An 18,512-nucleotide genomic window follows, 5' to 3' on the forward strand; every position below is an offset into this window, starting at 1 on the left:
CATCCTGAGTACTGGAGATGTGGCTATCATACAAAGCAAGCCAAAAAACGGGAGTGAAATTATATGGTTTCAACCGGTGTTTTTATAGGCATGAGAAATTTGCATAATGAGAAGCTGTGTAAGTTGGTAGAATTTCAGAAATTTGATTACTCTTCATAGATAAAGGGCCTAATGGGTTGCACATTTGTAGGATCGCCGTCCTCCCCACAGCGGGCGGAAGGGACCTGGAATTTCTAAGGGCCTTTTTCACAACGTGGCTGAGTTTGTTGGTGTCAGGCGAAGGTAGCATGTTTTTTCTTTTTTAATACCAGAAACTCGGATTTCTCGTTCAGCAAACAGAAAATCAACGTCACAGCACACGCAATTTAAAGACAATATACACGGAGAAATATGGACTTAGACACTAATGCTCCTAAACTCCTACTAGAACATCGATAAAGGTACCATGGAGGTATTTGCAGAACTTGGTCACTTTGCACTTTTCTGGTTTCAACTGATTGAACGCTAAAGCATAAGTCCAAAGAAGCAGCTGTAAATATTCACTATTTCTGATTTCTTTCCCTTTGTACTGGAATGCAAGACGATTATTTGTTTACTCTTATTTCAGAAATGTTATTCGTTTTTTGCCATCATGTATCGTTTTTTATTTCCAGAAATTATTTAAGTTGATGTCATGAGTTGTGTTATTGAATGAAGAAGTAAATTATGGGAATTTATAAACTAAATCTTCACATGTTGGCATCATTGCCTTCAGTCATTCATTTCTTGACATACAAACTCCATGTAACAGTGTGATCTCAATTTGTTTTTTAGGTTATCGTGTCAAATTGGTGCTTAAAACTAAGTAAAATGCCTTAACGCAAGTGTTTGAACAATGCGAATTTATGAAAAATATATACAGTGATAACCCAGTTTAATATAATACAATAAAATATACAATAGCAGCAGCTTTCGAGACTGTAGTGTCTCTTTTTCAACTGATAATTTAATTTGAATACAACGTATATAGTGCAATGAGCTGAGAGTGAGGTACGTTATTCATTCAAGCTTGAATGAATAACGTGCCTTTAAAGTGATAGGCATACTACGTAAACAGAAAACGGGCAACACAAAAATGTCTTGCTCTTTTGTGTTAGTGGGAGAGTCGGGCAAGGAGTAAGTACTGGGATGTCAAGGTCTGCCCAAAGACGAGCGGTTTGCTGCCTGGATCATAGAATTTAGTTCATAAACCACTGGTAGACTCCAAAACTGCCGTCTTTCCACCCGTGCGCATGAAACTTGGTTTGATGAAAGAGTTTGTGAAAACTTTACCTTAGGATTGATTCTGCTTCAACTACCTTTGTATTAAATTCCCATTGATCGCTGAAGAGAAGCTAAAACTAAGGGATCAAGATTTTTAGGTAAATTTAAATAAAAGAGAGAAACAAGCATGAATTAGCTTCAGGTCTATTCTTGAGAACTTCTTGGGGAACAACAAGGATCCAGACTACAAGAATACATTTGAATATACGTTGGCAAGCTTCAAGATGGACTGCAACATGAGTGTCAAGGTATGATTTGAATTTACCAAACACTTGCAAATGGTAAATGAAGAACAAGGCAAGCGGTACACCAGGACATTAAAATGATGGAAATGATGTACCAGGGGAGGGGAATGTCACCATGATTGCTAACTATTGCTGAATGCTGAAGAGGGACTATAAAATAAAAGGATCTGCAAGAAAATCAAAGAAACGAAAATTTACCCATCGTAAATCAGTTTTTGAAATGAGAATTTCGCTTTTAAATGCCGAGTATGTTATATACTGTATAATTATAATAATAAGAAATGATCATGTTAAATTAGGTTTAACCACATGAAATTAGGTTGAAAAATAACATAGGTTTATGAAACTCATGTAGAATACGACCTCAAATTCCACACTAAATTGTTCGCAGGTAATGTTCAGGATTCTTACAGAATCCCATCATCAGACTGCAAATATTATACAGATGGGGGTAGGGAAATAATTTACATCTAAAAATATTTCTATTTTTTTAAAATTTGTTCTGGGACTTGAAGACTAACATTTTGAAAACTAATATTGTTAAATTCAGATTGCAGGCTGAAACTCACCTTTTCACTTTAGAACCTTCTTAGTTTCAGATAACTTTCTGAAAACGAAAAATTTGTGTTTATTGCTGCTTTTATTTTATCTTCTAGATTTAAATGTTATCTTTGTTGACCTTTGTTTATTTCCACTGACTTCGTGTCTCAAATGATCATCACTGCTACAGTTCATTTGTTTCTGTTCTGATTATTTTAAAATTCCATTAACTAAAAGTGACTTTTCAGAGACCCAAATGAAATTTAAATTTAATCTTTAATGAACATTTAAAAGAAAAAAAAGGTACAATTCCTAGGGATCACAGAGTTATAATTTTAATTAAGTTCATGTATTGGTGTTCCTCCATCCAATTTTTTTTAACTTCCTGAACCCGTTTCTGAATTTTATCCACGATTTTTTGTTATACATATTTTTGTTATACATATTTTTGTTAACATCAGCATAAACAGAACCATCACAAGTACAGAGTGGCCACAAAGTCCCACCTGTTTAACCACTACTTCACTTCCAATTTCGACTAACCCTTAAACTTCTCTTAGTTCAGGCACCTTGTGTACTTTTCATTTCCATTTTCACAGACACTTTATATATTATACAAACCACACATTATTTATATACTTTTACTTCCTTTACTGCTGCACTGCGCATTTTGGAGCATTAGACATATGATTACTTTTGTTATTTTCCTTTCTCTGCTTATTTTGCTTCTTAATAGTTGTATATTACTACTACTACGTATATACAACAGTTGGTCCATAGGTAATGCAAAATTTTTAAGATTGCTATAATAGATATTAAGAAATCAACATGCTAAAATAAAAGTTGCCATCTATTATTACAATTCTGAAGTCAATTAATGCTCATTTTTGCCAATGGTCGGCAACAGAGTTCCTTTTCAAGTGGGAAGAAAATTAGCATTTGCATTAGCATTAGTAGAGGCATTTGATGCAAGAAAGCAAGCTTATGCAGCATAAGCCAAAAAAAATAAATAAAATAAATAAATAAAAAATAACCACTTCCACTTCACCCCTCTGTTCGTTCGAAATACATGTCCAGCTGAGCCTTAAACTTATTTAGGCTATCAACTTCCACGACAAGGGAAGGAAGTCTGTTCCACCAACCAACCACCCGCTGGCTAAAGGCAAATTTCCTCACGTCTATCCTACATCTGTCTTTCCTCAATTTCAATTTATGCCCTCTCAGGTGATTATTCTGAGCAAGAGGAAGAATCCCATCAGCATTGAGCATGCTCAAACCATTCAAGGCTTTATACACCTCAATCAGATCACCTCGCTGGTGCCTAGTCTCCAGACACTGTAATTTGCAAAACTTAAGCCTTTCTTCGTAAGAGCACCCCTTTGTTCCATTCACTAGTCTTCTTGCCCTTCTCTGTACTCGTTCCAGCATCTCTACATCCTTCTTGAAATGAGGCCTCCAGACCTGTATACAGTACTAAAGGTGTGCCCTGACCATTGCCTCATACAAGGGAATAATCACCTCCTTATCCCTGCTAGAAAAATTCCTGTATATCATTGACAAGGCAGCATGAGCTACTCTTGCAGCCCGTCTGCACTGCTCAGAAAACTTCATATCTGCCTGCACAACCACCCCCAGGTCCCTTTCATTCTCTACCACTGTCAGTGCAATACCACAGAGTTGATACGTTGCTCTGGGGTTGCTGTTTCCCATGTGTAGTACTTTACATTTGTCAATGTTAAACTTCATTTGCCACCTCTCAGCCCATCCGCTCAACCTTTACAGAACCTGTTGCAGTAGCATAGTGTCAGTAGCGTCCTTTACAATCCGGCCAACCTTCGTATCGTCTGCAAACTTGGACATTAAGCTTGATATACCATCATCAATATCATTTATAAATACAGAGAACAATAAAGGACCGAATACTGAACCCTGAGGGACTCCACTAATAACATTAGTCCACGATGAGCAGTGTCCATTGATTACCACTCTCTGTCTTCTCCCCCTCAACCACCCCTTTATCCATAGCAGCAATTTGCCTCCAATGCCACACTGCTCCAATTTGTGCAGCAGTCTTCCATGTGCAACAGTATCAAAAGCCTTTCTAAGATCCAAGTATATAATATCAAAGTTATTCCCTGCATCCAGTTCTTTTGTGACTGCATCATAGTATCCAATCAAATTGGTCAGGCAAGACTTCCCCTTAACAAAACCATGCTGTGTCCGAGCTATAACTGAAGTCTTGTCTAGATGATCCTGCAGTGCGTCTTTAATCAATGCCTCCATTAATTTTCCTGGAACAGAAGTTAAACTCACAGGTCTATAATTACTTGTGTCAGCCTGCCTTTGATCCTCCTTTGTGAATTGGGGTCACATTTGCACATCTCCAGTCCATGGGTACTTCCCCTGAGTCCAAGGAAGCTCTCCTAATTATGGCTAAGGGTTTGCTTACTTCCTTTGCTGTCTCCTTTAATATAACTGGATAGATCCCATCCACCCCAGGTGCCTTTCTTGTATTTACGTTAAACAATTTCTCCTCCACTTTATTCTCAGTTATTACAAGATTCTCTAGCTTACTGCCAGAGTTGAATACACCTCTGGCATTCCCCTCGCTGAATAACTCCTATTGTGTGAATGTCGAGGCAAAATATTCATTTACTTTGTTAGCTACCTCAGCAGGTAGCTAACAAAGTTCACTCATCAGTTCACTCATCGTTCACTCATCAACAGTTCACTCATCGTTATCAAGTGGACCAATCTGATACATCCCCCTCCTTCTAGAGTTTACATAAGTAAAGAACTCTTTGCTGTTTTTCTTCGCATCCCTTGCCAAGGATCTCTCGTAATCTGCCTTCGCCTGCCTAACCTCCTTTGTAACTTGGTTATCGATCAACTTGTATCTATCATAGGCTTCTGTGTCACGTGTTAATTTGTATGTATCCCATGCATTTTTCTTCTCTGCCACATGTCTCATTAGTCCATCTGACAACCATTTAGGCCTAAACCTTGAACAATATTTCTTAGTTGGTATGTAAAGCCTAGTAGCTTCCAAGATAAGTTCTTTGAATGCTTCCCATTTTGAATTTGCTGTTGCTAACATCATCAGTTGGTCTCACTGTATAGAATTTAAATACTGTCCCAGTACATCGTAGTCGCCTTTACGAAAGCAATAACCCTTCCCTTTACCCATAATGGTAGTTACCTCTTGGAGTAACTCCCACTTCAGCACACTGTGATCACTGCCACCTAGTGGTTCATTTACCTGCAGATTCTTAATTCATGAAGAATCACTACTGATAATCAAATCAAGAGTATTCCTCTCTCTCTAGTTGCCTCCCGAACATGCTGATGTAGAAACCAATCATCCAATAAATCCACAAAAGCCTTGCTAGTGTGTGAGTGACCAGCCCCCAAGTTCCAGTCAATATCTGGGAAATTAAAATCCCCCATTATAAGACTCTCTGATTTACTGGCCCACTATTTCCCTGTACAGTTTCTTGTTATACTCATCAGAGTCATTAGGCCTATAGCACACTCCTACTTTCAATTTTGATCTCCCAATGCTTATGTCACACCAAACTGACTCGACACTTCACTGTCCAGCGGTGTCGACTGGCTTCACTTCCTTGGATTTTATGTATTTCTTAACTAATAGCATAACCCCTCCTCCCTCCCTTCCTATCCTGTCTATCCCTTCTGTAGACATTGTACTCCCCAAATTCCAGTTCTGCATTCCTTATATCTGTGTGACACCCCGACTCTGATATCCCAACAATATCCGCCTTTGATGCTTTGAGCAATACCTCAAATTCATCAAATTTATTTACCAAACGCCTAGCATTGGTGTACACGCAAGTATACATGCACCTGTTCTTCTTCTTAGCTACCCTAACACAACCCATGTGTTTATTTGTACCCCAATGATTCCCAGCAGTCTCTGAAATATCCGGAATCTTATTTTCCAGTGTGCGGCTCATTCCAATAGAAGCAGTGCAAGAATCACTTTCACTTCTGCCAGTGGCTACTGTCAATCTATTGGTCTTTGTCTCCCCCCAAGCTAGCAATTTTCCGACCCACCTAACACTGTCTCGATAGCATCAGCAAGTATTCTTGCACCCTTTCTATTTAAGTGTATCCCATCCCTGTAGAAGCAATCTCTCCTGTTAACAAGTACAGTCCAGGCTGAAAAAAATTCTACCCTTTGAGCCTTGCACAATCCTCTCAGGGCCGAATTGATCGACAGGGCTCTCATCATATACTCCCTCCTATCGTGTCTCGGCAGAATTGCAGACACTTTCAAATTCAACCCTAATTCACGGCTTTTGTTCAACAGTGTACTTGTTAAATAATTCCGCCGGTCTCCTACTCTTAATATCATTAGTGCCAATGGGTACAACTATATCACCCTTTGTGCCTTTGAAAGCTGATATCCGCTCTACAACGTCATCAATCTTTGCCTCTAGCAGACATACCCTGGTCCTGTTCCACCTATCCTTTTTACAAAGCATGTTCCCCTTTTCCCTGACAATAGAGTCACCAACAACTACTAGTTCCTTTGGGACGAGCGCATTCTGCCTTGGGGGCTGCCGCTGTGTTGCGTGATGACCAAGTGCAAGCTCTGGCATTGGTGTGGGCAGCTGAGAGCTTGATGGGCCCCTCACTTTTACTCCTTCGAGGGCATCCACCCTGTCCTTCAAGCTCTCATATAGGCCCATAACAATGCTGAGTTGTCGCCTGATTTCCTTACACTCCTTGCATCGCGCACACACAAAGACATCCCCCATGGCAGTATCATGTCCCGTACCCGACTGCTCCACAAACATCAAGCAAGTAGTGCATTTTAATAGGCTGTGATTCAGACAGCAACTGCCCCCCTCAGTTCTCCCCTGAGCCACAGCACTCCCATTAGCTTGAGCCTTTTGCTTTGCTGCTCTGGTCTGTGTTATGATTTCGATTTAATTTCAATAAAATATCAATTTCAGTACAAAATTAAAACCCTAAAATTATATCCCAACACAGTTATAACACTATTTATATAATTCAGTATCGAGTGTTATCTACGAAATCCCTTATTTCCCCAGTTTCTCCTTCGAGTAACTTTGCAAAAAAGTTTCCTACCACGAGCGAAAACAAAACAGATACATTTAATTTTTAAAAAATGCTCGTTTATTAAAGAAATTCGTTAATTGTCTTGAGAAATGAATCTGTCTTCTAAATTGCACTGGCCACTTTCAAGCTCGGTCCCATATATTGCTGCATTTGAATAGCTGTGCCACTGAACAAAATCATTGGTTTTTCTGAAGCTTTTTGAAAGACAGCTAACTGTCTCTCAGTTACCTCTTCGTACACTGAAAACCCGTTGAGAGAATAAAGAAAAAGCGAAACGCTTCCTGCGTTCTTTTTCTTTAATTTCGCATTTTTGGTTAAGGGACGACATATGCCCCGCTGCCCACACCCCTGACTACGCCCCTGCATCGCTACCCATTTTCTGCAGATGATCTCGTTATCCTCATGGAGGGTCAATAACGCTGAGCACTAAAAACCCAAGCCAACATCGTTTCGTCTGATCTGATTGCGTGGACAAACTTACGAGAGAGCTAAATGATTTTGAAAAAACAGATCAAAGTGGAGGAGAAATTGTTGAAGTTAAACATAAGAAAGCATCTGGGTTGGATGAGATCTAGCCAGTTATGTTAGAGGCGGTAAAGGTAGTAAGCAAACCCTTAATCGTAATCATGATGGCGTCCTTGGATTAATGGGAGATCCACACGGACTGGAGATGTGCAAATGTATCCCCAATTCACAAAGTGGGATCGAAAGATGCGAAGAGTAACTACAGACTGTTAGTTTAACTTCTGTTCCGGGGAAAATGATGGAGTCGCTGGATAAAGAAGCATTACGGGATCATTTAGACAAGACTGCTGTAATAATTCAGACACAGCATGGGTATGTTAAGGGGAAGCCCCCTACGCAGTGCAGACAGGCTGCCAGAGCAGCCCATGGGGATCTTGTCAATGATAAACAGGAAGTTGGCTAGTAGGGAGAAGAGGTGATTATTCCTTTGTATAAGGCAATGGTCAGGCCACACCTTGAGTACTGCATACAAGTCTGGAGGACTCATTCTAGGAAGGACGTACAATTGCTAGACCGAGTACAGAGAAGGGCTACAAGATTGATGAAGGGAACGAAGGCTACTGTTACCAAGAAAGGCTTAAGGCTCCATTCTCTCCTCAATGTGTATCTACCTCAAATAATATGGTCTGTGTATCAATCATGAGAAGTCAGAAATCAAGGTCTTCTCGTTAAAGCAACAGCCAACAAAAATTTATCCAATCTGCAATGAAGCCTCCATCCCGTTTGTCCAACATCACATCGACCTAGGAATCAAATTTAAACCAAAGCTTCTTTTCGGCCAGCATGTAGACATACTGCTCACAAAAGCCGCCGGACTGAGATGGATATGCAAGCAACATCTGCACTATGTAACAGACAAATCCACCATGGTGAGATACATTTCAAGAACAGAGTATCTGCCACTCTGTATGCTGCAGAGCTTTGGGCCTTTGCATCTCCCTCTACCACCAAACCAGTTTTCTCATTTGAACGTTGGAGGGCCACAAACTTAGCCTACCTCCTCAACACGGGACCACCGCTATGGCCAACACACTTAACATCCAAGGTTCACGTCACTCTTTAATTAAAGCACACTCGTCAAAACAGTCAAACTCATGTTCCGTCTGGGAAAACTGTTCATGGAGGAACCCAGTGGCACGTATACGAGCAATTCCTCAGCTATGCCCTCTGCAAAGACGGCTTCATGTGTTGCACTGATTTCTTCCTCAGCGGATGCTATCTCGAGTCCAGGGTTTAGATGTCGACTTCAACAAGTTCTGTGTAGATCGACAATATAGGAAAAGAATACTCAATGGGGTGGCCAAGGTTACTACTTTAAAACATGAGTCTTGAGCAATGTATATTCTTAACCCAAACAACTATGTATATATTTATGCACTTCAATGTATAGAGTATATAATTTGAAACAATTGATTGTACACTCGCTTAATGTTCGGTATTTTCCATTTTCCTGTACTTTATTTCACTTATTTATTATTCATTTATGTATTTTTGGCTTTTTGATGCAATAATATCTCTGTAGTACATTGTTCACCCCTAACTAGTGTTCCGTGACATGCTGTTGCCACTATTATTATGTAAATATATCAGCTAAGCGTTGCAATAAAGATTCTTCTTCTTCTTAAAATGCTGCAAATTGTAGCGTCTGGAGACTAGGCAACGGCGTGGTGATCTGATTGAAGTGTACAAGGCCTTGAATGGATGTGATGGGATGATTGCTGAGATTACTAACCTGAATGGACAGAAATTCAAATTGAGGAAAGACAGTTGTAGAAAGATGTGCGGAAGTTTGCATTTAGCCAGCGGGTGGTTGATTGCCTGAACAAATTTCCATCTGACATTGCAGAAATTGACTGCTTAAATAAATCGAATGCAGAACTAAATAAACATTTGAAGTGAAGTGAATGGATGGATGAAATGGGAAAGGTTTTTTTTTTTTTGGTTGATGCTGTATAAGTTTTCTTTCTTGCATCATCTGCCTTTACTAATGTAATACTAAAATAACATTTGTTAGTATACAAGTGTTCCTGTGCATTTGTTAGAATAATATATTCCTATTACTGGAATTTTTTTTTTTCAAATTTAGAAATTAATGTAAGAAATAGTTTCGTCATATGCAGTAATTTACTCTGCTTTTTCCTGTATCCTCTTTGCCGTTGCTGCAGTGGATTGACCAGTGGCTTTCATCTCTATATTTTGTAAGATTAAACAAAGGAATGCCAGTACGGTAACTGCTAGAATATTCAAAATTGTAATTTCTGCCCTATCTTCAAATGGTTTACCACATAAGGTATACCATGATCTTGTTGTGTTCATTAAACTCTTTTTACCTCCCAGAATACAATCAAAGTTGAAAGCAGGATCGCTGTAGTCTTCTACGCACAGATACTTCTTTTTTTCAATTGTCTGCAATGAATAAAAAAAAGTAAATAAAATTTAACGGGAACTCTTAGATTACGCGGATTAAGTTAGTTGATTGAAAAGCACTAAGACTGAATGCATAAGCCGATGTGTTAAAACATTATGACCACCTACCTAATATGAGTTGGTCTTCCACCTGCAAATTCAAATTATTATATTAGGGCCACCCGTAATCTCTTACATATAGCCATATATGTATTACGATTGTAAATTGCATCTTCTATGGTCGATTTTCTCGGGTGCTGGACGACAAAACTCCGGTTTCTGGGAAAAAACCTTGCCTTGTACGCCTGAGACCGACTAACCCAGCCACGGAGTGAAAAAGGCCCATTAAAGTTCCTCCCATCATGGACGGGATTCCAACCCGGGCCTTTTCTCCCCGGTATGGCGAGGAGGGTGACGCTACCACTGTGCTACCCCGCGCAGACAATGATGTTTAGTTAGCTGGTAGATGAGAATGCCCAGCACATAGATGACTGGACCCAGGGTATCCTAGCAGAACGTAGCCCACAGCATGACACCGCCGCCACCAGGCGATCTTCCTCCAGTCACTCAAGGTCCAGTTTCGATGCTCTCGGGCCCTTTGTAGGCACTGTCGACGACGGTGAATCTTTTTTAGCATCTGCACTCAGAGGAGTCTGTGGCTACGCAGTCCCATTTTCAGCAGGGTTCGATGTACTGTGTGTTGTGACACATTACTCCCATCATCAGCATTCCAATTACCTGCGAGTTGCGTCACAGTCGCCTTTCTTTTCCTACATACCATCCAGGAGAGCCTTTGCTCACCTCAAACATGTATGATCCATGGTCGTCCAACACCTCATTGGCGGTCCGTGGGTTTTCCCTCCAGTTTCGGCAATTACTAACCACAGCTGACTGTGAGCATCCCACCCGCCGTAACGTTTCGGATATGTTCTAACCCAGTCGTCTGGCCATTGCAATTTGTTCTTTGTCAAACTCACTTTAGTTCGCTGCATTTCCCATCTGAAGAACAAGAGTAACTCCGATTAACGGAGCTCAGTATCATGAGTTTTTTATACCGCGTTCCGACCAGCGCCGGCAGTTGCTTCGATGTGCATAACCCCTCACTGGTCATAATGTTTTGGCTCATCGGTGTATATAGATGTCTGAAAAAATGTGCGGGAAACAGGCATGCTATAATCCGTTACAACATGTTATGCATGCCTACATGCTGTAACGTTTTTTGACTATTATATGAGTAGAGTTTTTCTCTTGCAATTTGAGAAAGAAACGCGAGAAGAACAGACAGGTTTCAGAAAGGGTAGAGGAATCAGAGATGAGATCTTAAGTCTAAGTCTCATGGTTGAAAAATGCAAAGAATTGAAAGTTCCAGTCGTTTTGTGTTTTATAGATTATTCAAAAGCAGTTGGTTGTGTTCAACATGATAAACTATGGGAAACTATGACTAATATGGGAATCCACATAATTCCAATCCACATAATTCAGTTGATTAAGCTACTATACAAGGAACAGGAAGGAACTGTAAGAACCAACATGGCAAACACGGACTCTTCAAAATCGGTAAAGATGTCGGGCTCGACTGCATTTTGTGATCTCACCCTTTTCATCTTTATGCCAAAGATATCACGCTTGAAGCTTTGGAAGATTTAGACACTGGCATTAAAACTGGAGGACTGAAGATGAAAAACCTTCCTTATGCAGATGATGCTATGCTAATTTGCAATTCCAAAGATCATCTGAAAGAAACTCTGAGGAGAATATGTGAAAGAAGTAAGAAAAAAAAAGGACTGTTTCTGAATGCGAGTAAAACTAACATAATGGTGATTGAAGGTTAATGGGAGAGATGTCGAAGAAATTGATGAAGTTGGTTACTTAGGATGAAGAATAAATAAAAACTATGACTGCTCAAATCATGTAAAGAGGAGACAGGCAATTGATAAACATTGTTCACTGATCTGGCGAAATTATGGAGCGATTAAGATCTGTCCCTAAAGACGGAACTCAGAATCATTGAGTCCATAATTTTTCCAAAAAATCGACAGGAGGAAAATTGAAGCATTTGAAATGCGGTGTTAGAGGAGAATACTGCGTAGTTCTTACCTTGATCGAAGAACAAATGATTGGGTATTGAATACAATTGGCGGACCTAAAATTCTTTTTCATAGCATCAACAGAAGAAAATTCAAAATTTTTGGACACGTAGCAAGGAGGGATAAATTTCTGTTGAAGATTATAATGGAAAGAATAATGGAAAGGTGGAAGGATGGGATCAATGACCTTCAGGGCATGACAGTTTGCAATATTGCTCGTAGAGCAAAAGATCGACGTAGTTGGAGGAAATTGGTCGTGGCCAGAACAGTTCCTCAGAGAGCTACGTGACTGGAAACCGAAAAACATGATTCTATCTACAATTACAAAGATTTATTGATGATTCTTTGTTTTTACGATTGCCAGACTAGGAATTGTTGATTGGCAGAAAAAAATGTCCAAATTTCTGTTAATGAAACGTATAAGAAAAGCCGACCTATCAAATACAGAAAAATTGTCCTTGCCTGATTCTGGAAAATACTTTTATAATAAGAAAGCAATCATTTGACTATAAAATGGGAGTAAGATTTCGTATTCCTTAAAGTTTTTCAGTAAGTAAAGGATTATTGATGGGAAAACAACTCCAAATAAGATGGTAACTAGAAGGTTAATGATGATACAAACACCTATTTTTCCATAATGAAGGTACGAAATAAGGAAGAGATAGCATTTGCATAAATATAGATATCAAATTTAAATTAAAATACTTAAAGCAAAATTATTGAGTTTATGAACGTTCCTTCTCACAGAGATGGAACTCAAACTCAAGTCTTTTTAGCAAACGATCGTAAGGGAGGATTTCTAGAGAATTAAACGCACATCTTGCTGTTATATAATGATGAAAAATTCTATTAACTTACCAAAAGGAAAGACGGAAGGAAAGGAAGTGATTCTATAGCGGTTTCATTACAATTGCCAATCTGTTGATGGATTCCAACTGATTGAACGTCCTCTGGCCTACCAAACCAAAGAAGATAAACATAAAGAAAGAAACCAGGTAGCACACTAAGCAAAAATTCTTTTCCTATGGACATTTGAAGACCTAAAAGGGAAAAAAAAGCTACATTTTTCTTGTTTAATTAGAAACTAATTAAATAGTGCACAAGTATATTGAAAATGAACCTCTTATAAAATTTATATGAATTTTTATAAGAATTAGAAAAAATTCAAATAAAGTTAGTTACTATTTATTTCAATTTTTAGTTTTTATTTAGCTTTAAAAAATAGTTAGTTACAAATAAATACAGTGTGCGATAAGACCAACAGAACACAGAAAAAAATAGCATAACCAGTGCAGCTTCCGATGAAGCGAGACAAAATTTGGTATGTTGGTGTACCAGAGAATAACGAGGAAATGATAGACAGCGAGAAACTTCGGACAGGCATAAGGGACATTAATAGGGGTTGCACATGAATTGCCAAAAAAAGTTCATATTACACAACTCGATTCAAGATGATCGAACTCGACAAATGTTTGGAGTCAAGAGATGGTGAAATGGGAATAATCTATATTTTTGTGGTCTGATGCTGCAAATGTTTGTTTTCTTGCATCATATGCCTCCAATAATGCTGATATGGTCACATGACATTAGCATGGTGTAGGATCCCCTCCAACCGCTAAACAGTCCTCACAGCGGTGTTCAGTGATGTCTATAAGATTTTGTGGAAAAAATTCTAATTTTTCACCAGCGCAGACTTTAGTTCACCAAGTGACAGAGGAGATCTGTCAGCGTGCAACGCGATGCCCAAGGGCGTCCCACAGAAGTTCAATCAGATTTAACTCTGGTGATCGTGCTGGATCCGGGAGTCGTACCATATCTTCAATTTCAAGATGTTCCTCCACCACACAGCTCAAGGTGCAATGGCGTTGTAATACACAAGAAGAAATTGTACGCAAATAATATCACCCAACAATTTAGTTTCTGGGACTATAGGGATTTCAATGCCAAATTTACATGTAAGTGGAACCTGGATGTCAGGTTTAGCCACAAGCATCATGATCTTGGTCTTGGAAGGACTTATATTCAATCTATTTTCGTGAGGTCAATTCTGTAGATCTAGTAGGACTATTTTAGCTCATGCTTCCAAGGCAGATCTTGAGTTACCGCTAACGAGTACTGTAAGATCATCATCGTAAGCAATTATCTTGGTATGTTCAAGTGATCACTTTGTCCAGTCTTATACCACCAGGTTCCAGAATAACGGTAATTAGGTGGATCCCTGAGGACTCCCTCTAGACCCGTCACGCAGAATCTGGTTATGCTTGAATTTGACTGTCAAGAAACGGTTTGTAAATTAGCTCTTGACAAGAAGATATAACCGTCGAGGACATTTTGCAGAACGTAGACATTCAAGGGCATCCTCAATAATAACGCCCAGCAATTTAGTTTCCTGGCTATAGGGATTTGAATGCCAAATTTACATCTCAATGGACGCCGATGTCAAGTCTATCCGACCAAGGAAATCAAAGGCACCCTGGAAGTCCATGAATATCGCCAATGTATATTTGAAAGCAAAGTTATCAACATGGCAAATAAAATAGACAAGGGCATCCTCACATGACCGGCCTGGAAAAAAACAAAATTCGTTGCAATCAAAAGAAAGTTCAACCTTAGGCGTTCCAACAATTTTCCAAAATTTGCCAGCAGTGCAATTGACCGAAAAGATCTAGGCGTATACAGTGAGTTATCGGGCTTTTTAATTAATTTAAGAAGAGCAGTTTTCCAGAGCTCCTGAGGGTGTCTTTCCTCCAAGCATTTGTTAAATAATTGTTTTAGAATTTCTGGTTTAAGTTTTGCAGTGTGCAAAATAAATAAATTCTCAAGCATATCCATACCAGGACATTTTCGTATATTGATTTGCTTTACAACTGTCTCTAACTCAGCAGTAGTAAATAGTTTCGAATAAGATATAGATATGTACAAGGAATTTTCAAAGCGAATACCTCTATGAATTTCAGTATCACAATGCAAATGCGCCTGAATGCTTTCACACACCGGGTGAAAAAGATCTGAGTTAGAATCCCGTCAATGATGGGAGGAATTTTTATGGGTCTCTTTCACAACGTGGCCGAGTTAGTCAGTCTCGGGCAACGATAGGTGGTTTTTATTACCGGAACTCTGCTTTTTCGTCGAGCAAAACAGAAAATTGACCTCAGAACACATGAAATTTACAGGCAATGTACACGAAACAAGATGACTTTAGTTGCCGATGCTTCTAAAAGCAAACAAGAATTACACCAACCTGAATTATCAACCGGAACAAGATGTCAAGTATCACACTACAGATTAAGCCCAGTTTTCAGTCTCGTTCCATTATGTACAATATTTCCGAAGACATCTTTAGTTATAATTTGTTTCTCATAATTTTGTATAATAACCCCGTAACAGCACCCACAGCTCAGCGTTCCCAGAGCTCTGAAAAGAATCAGACATAGTTTATTTTTCCTAGAGGCTCTTGTCCTAACATAATTTTTCTTAAGATTAGTATAACCACTAAAAGGTACCCTTGATTTGAGAAGACCACCCCAAATCAAGGTCAATGGTGTTACAGTAAAACTAAAAACAGAGCTTAAATATCTAGGTTTGATCTTAGACAAAAACCTTTCCTTCACTCCTCATCTAGATCAACTCAGGATTAAGATCAGGAAGTATGCTGCCCAAGTCTCAAGAGTTGCCCGGAAGGACTGGGGCTTAAAGAAGAGAACGCTGTCACTCTTCTATAAGGCAGTTTTCATCCCGGTAATCACCTATGCCTCTGGAGTCTGGTACAAGAGGGCCAATACAGTAGTAAACCGATCGCGCCTAGGAACTATCCAGTGCTCCCTTCTCCTTCTGTCCTCGCGTGCCTGTCGCACTGTCAGCACCCATGCGCTCCAGGTTCTCACTGGATCTCTTCCACTGGACCTGGAGATCGTTCGTCATGGGTTGCTCTATCAAATAGACAAAGGAAGAGCAATTACCTGCGCAGGTTTCACCACTGACCCAGCAAAAATAGAAACGCTGAAAAGAAGAGACTTAATGAACATCTAACAGACACCTGTCAAGAAAGACGGCAGACTTCAACTAAAGGCGCTGTCACCAAAAGATTCTTCCCGGATGTCAGGGCCTCCTACCCCCTCACACCTGTCTGGTTTTCACCGGGACTCTATGCTACCTACCTCCTCACTGGACATGGCTCCTTCCAGAAAACACTACATGACTTTAGATTTTCAGAGTTAAAATAAACATATTTTAACTCTGCACAGTTAAAATAAAAATATCACTGGTCACTCACCTGCGAACTGCGCCATGCCCAAGCCAGGCCATCGATAAGAAATAGAAATAGCCTTCTATATTTTTTTACAATAAAAGCATCGCTAATACCGGATATTGCACTAGGCCTTTTATAAACATGCAACGTAATAAGGCGAAAATTGTAAAAAGTAGAAGCAGAATATAATGAAACATTTTAATAAACAGAACATTACTTTCTGTTTATTAAAATGTTTATGACTATAGTAATACAGAAGGTTACCTTTTCCTCCTCGATACTGAGCCTCTACAAGTGCTGTGCAGAACAGAATTACACGTGCTATGATCGCCCAAGCAAAACCGTACAGCATTGATACACCAAAACACTTCTTCGTAATAAGATATAGAACCAAATATTCCGCTGAGAAAGAAAGGGTTACAAGCACACCAGTACAAATGGATAATGGAACTATCATCCGCAGCCTGAAAATAAAAACAAGATTGTTCATTTTTCATTTAATAAGAACTGTACGTCTAATTAATAAAATCTTACTTCCATTTTCAATGAAGCGCCTCTAACGGTCGGTTCTTCATCTATATATATATATATATATATATATATATATATATGTTTGTGTGTAATTAAAATATTAAATTAAACAAATCAGACTGTAAATAAATTAAACAATGCCTTATTTTCATGTACATGTCATAACGTCATCAAAAACATTTTCAGCATCGAGACATATGACTTTTCAAATTTATTTACCACTTTTATACATCATTTGATTATTTGTGTATTTAATCAATTATATTATAAATATAAGAACGTTCTACTTATGGATGAGGTTGTTTGGAATAACTATATCAACCTATGTATTCTCAACAATTTCATTTATGATGGAAAATGTAGTTATACACAAACTGTGGGAGTGCCCAGGGCTCCCAAATTGTATTTTTCTATTTTTGGAGTTTTAAAATACAACACAGGCTAGTAGTATTAGTTTCCACTTCTGCTAACACTCTTACAGCGAAGACCCTCTCTAAGAGGTTGCGTATTTACACACCTAGATTGCCTAGTATCCTTTAATCTCTTTTCTTTTCGTCTTTCTACTTTCTACTCTTCTTTCTTCCGTTCTTTGAATTATTAGAGTAGTTAGTGAATTCGTACATTCTATGTACGAATTTGTACGATTCGTACATTCTTACTTTTCTACTATTTTTGCGTCCTTTATCTTTATCACCTTTTTCCCTTCTTTACCCAGCATTATTTCCCATTTCTATACCACTGCCTGTTTCATTTAATACTTTTATGATATACAAATTCACTTTTTTCGCCTTTTTCAAAAAACATTTTTTCAAAACCTTTTTTCGTCATTTCGACGATTCAGAATTTACATTTTATACTCTTAAGTCATGAAAACAAGGCATTCTTAAATTTATTTACACTATAATATGTTTAATTTAATATCTTAATTACACACACTGCGTTGGGGCTACCTTACTTATGTTTTTGGAGGTTTTTATCTTTTTCTCCCCCCCCCCTTTTTTGTAATATTTTTAATGTTCCCGCCATTAACATAAGTTTGCATAGAAATGCAGTGTTTTTGGTACATGATAAAGTGTAGTCGCCTGATGAAATGCCTGATCTATGTACCTAATCTTCTTGCCACTGCATGAACCTTGTTAACCCGAGCCTGGACCCACTCTAGTTCTGCGGATGGAAGGCGCACCAAGATTGCTAAAGTCAAGTTGGATCTTGCGAGGTGTGGCTATTCCACAAGTACCCTTGGCAAGTGTGACCTACAGACACACCACGTAGCGACCAACATGAACATCCATGGTAATTCAATCGCGAGCGCCTTTATCCCATTCTACCGAAACCTATCACAACAGGTTTCTAGGGTTCTAAGATCACATGGGATAAAATACGTACAACTCCCAGGCAGGAAGTTACAATCCCCCATCTCTAAAGTGAAAACACCGGTTCCCACCACACTACCAAGTGTTCTAGTCTACAGCATCTCTTGCTTTGACGGTACTGGCTGTTATATTGGGGGAACTGAGAGAT

General features: G+C 39.0%; 1 protein-coding gene across 1 annotated transcript in view; it reads right to left on the reverse strand.

The window, feature by feature from the left end:
- LOC150076895 (uncharacterized) overlaps nucleotides 1-18,512 on the reverse strand; it is a 40,041-nt gene that overhangs the window by 3,820 nt on the left and 17,709 nt on the right. The window contains exons 5-7 of the mRNA XM_090385720.1: nucleotides 16,725-16,924; nucleotides 13,070-13,251; nucleotides 10,049-10,124 (exon numbers count right to left, since the gene is read on the reverse strand). Of these exons, the coding sequence (XP_090241846.1) occupies nucleotides 10,049-10,124; nucleotides 13,070-13,251; nucleotides 16,725-16,924 (458 nt within the window). The remainder of the gene's footprint in view (nucleotides 1-10,048; nucleotides 10,125-13,069; nucleotides 13,252-16,724; nucleotides 16,925-18,512) is intronic.

Source organism: Mastigoproctus giganteus, chromosome 12 (genome assembly GCF_048544385.1).
Source record: "Mastigoproctus giganteus isolate SK-2022 chromosome 12, ASM4854438v1, whole genome shotgun sequence".
NCBI lineage: Eukaryota > Metazoa > Arthropoda > Arachnida > Uropygi > Thelyphonidae > Mastigoproctus > Mastigoproctus giganteus.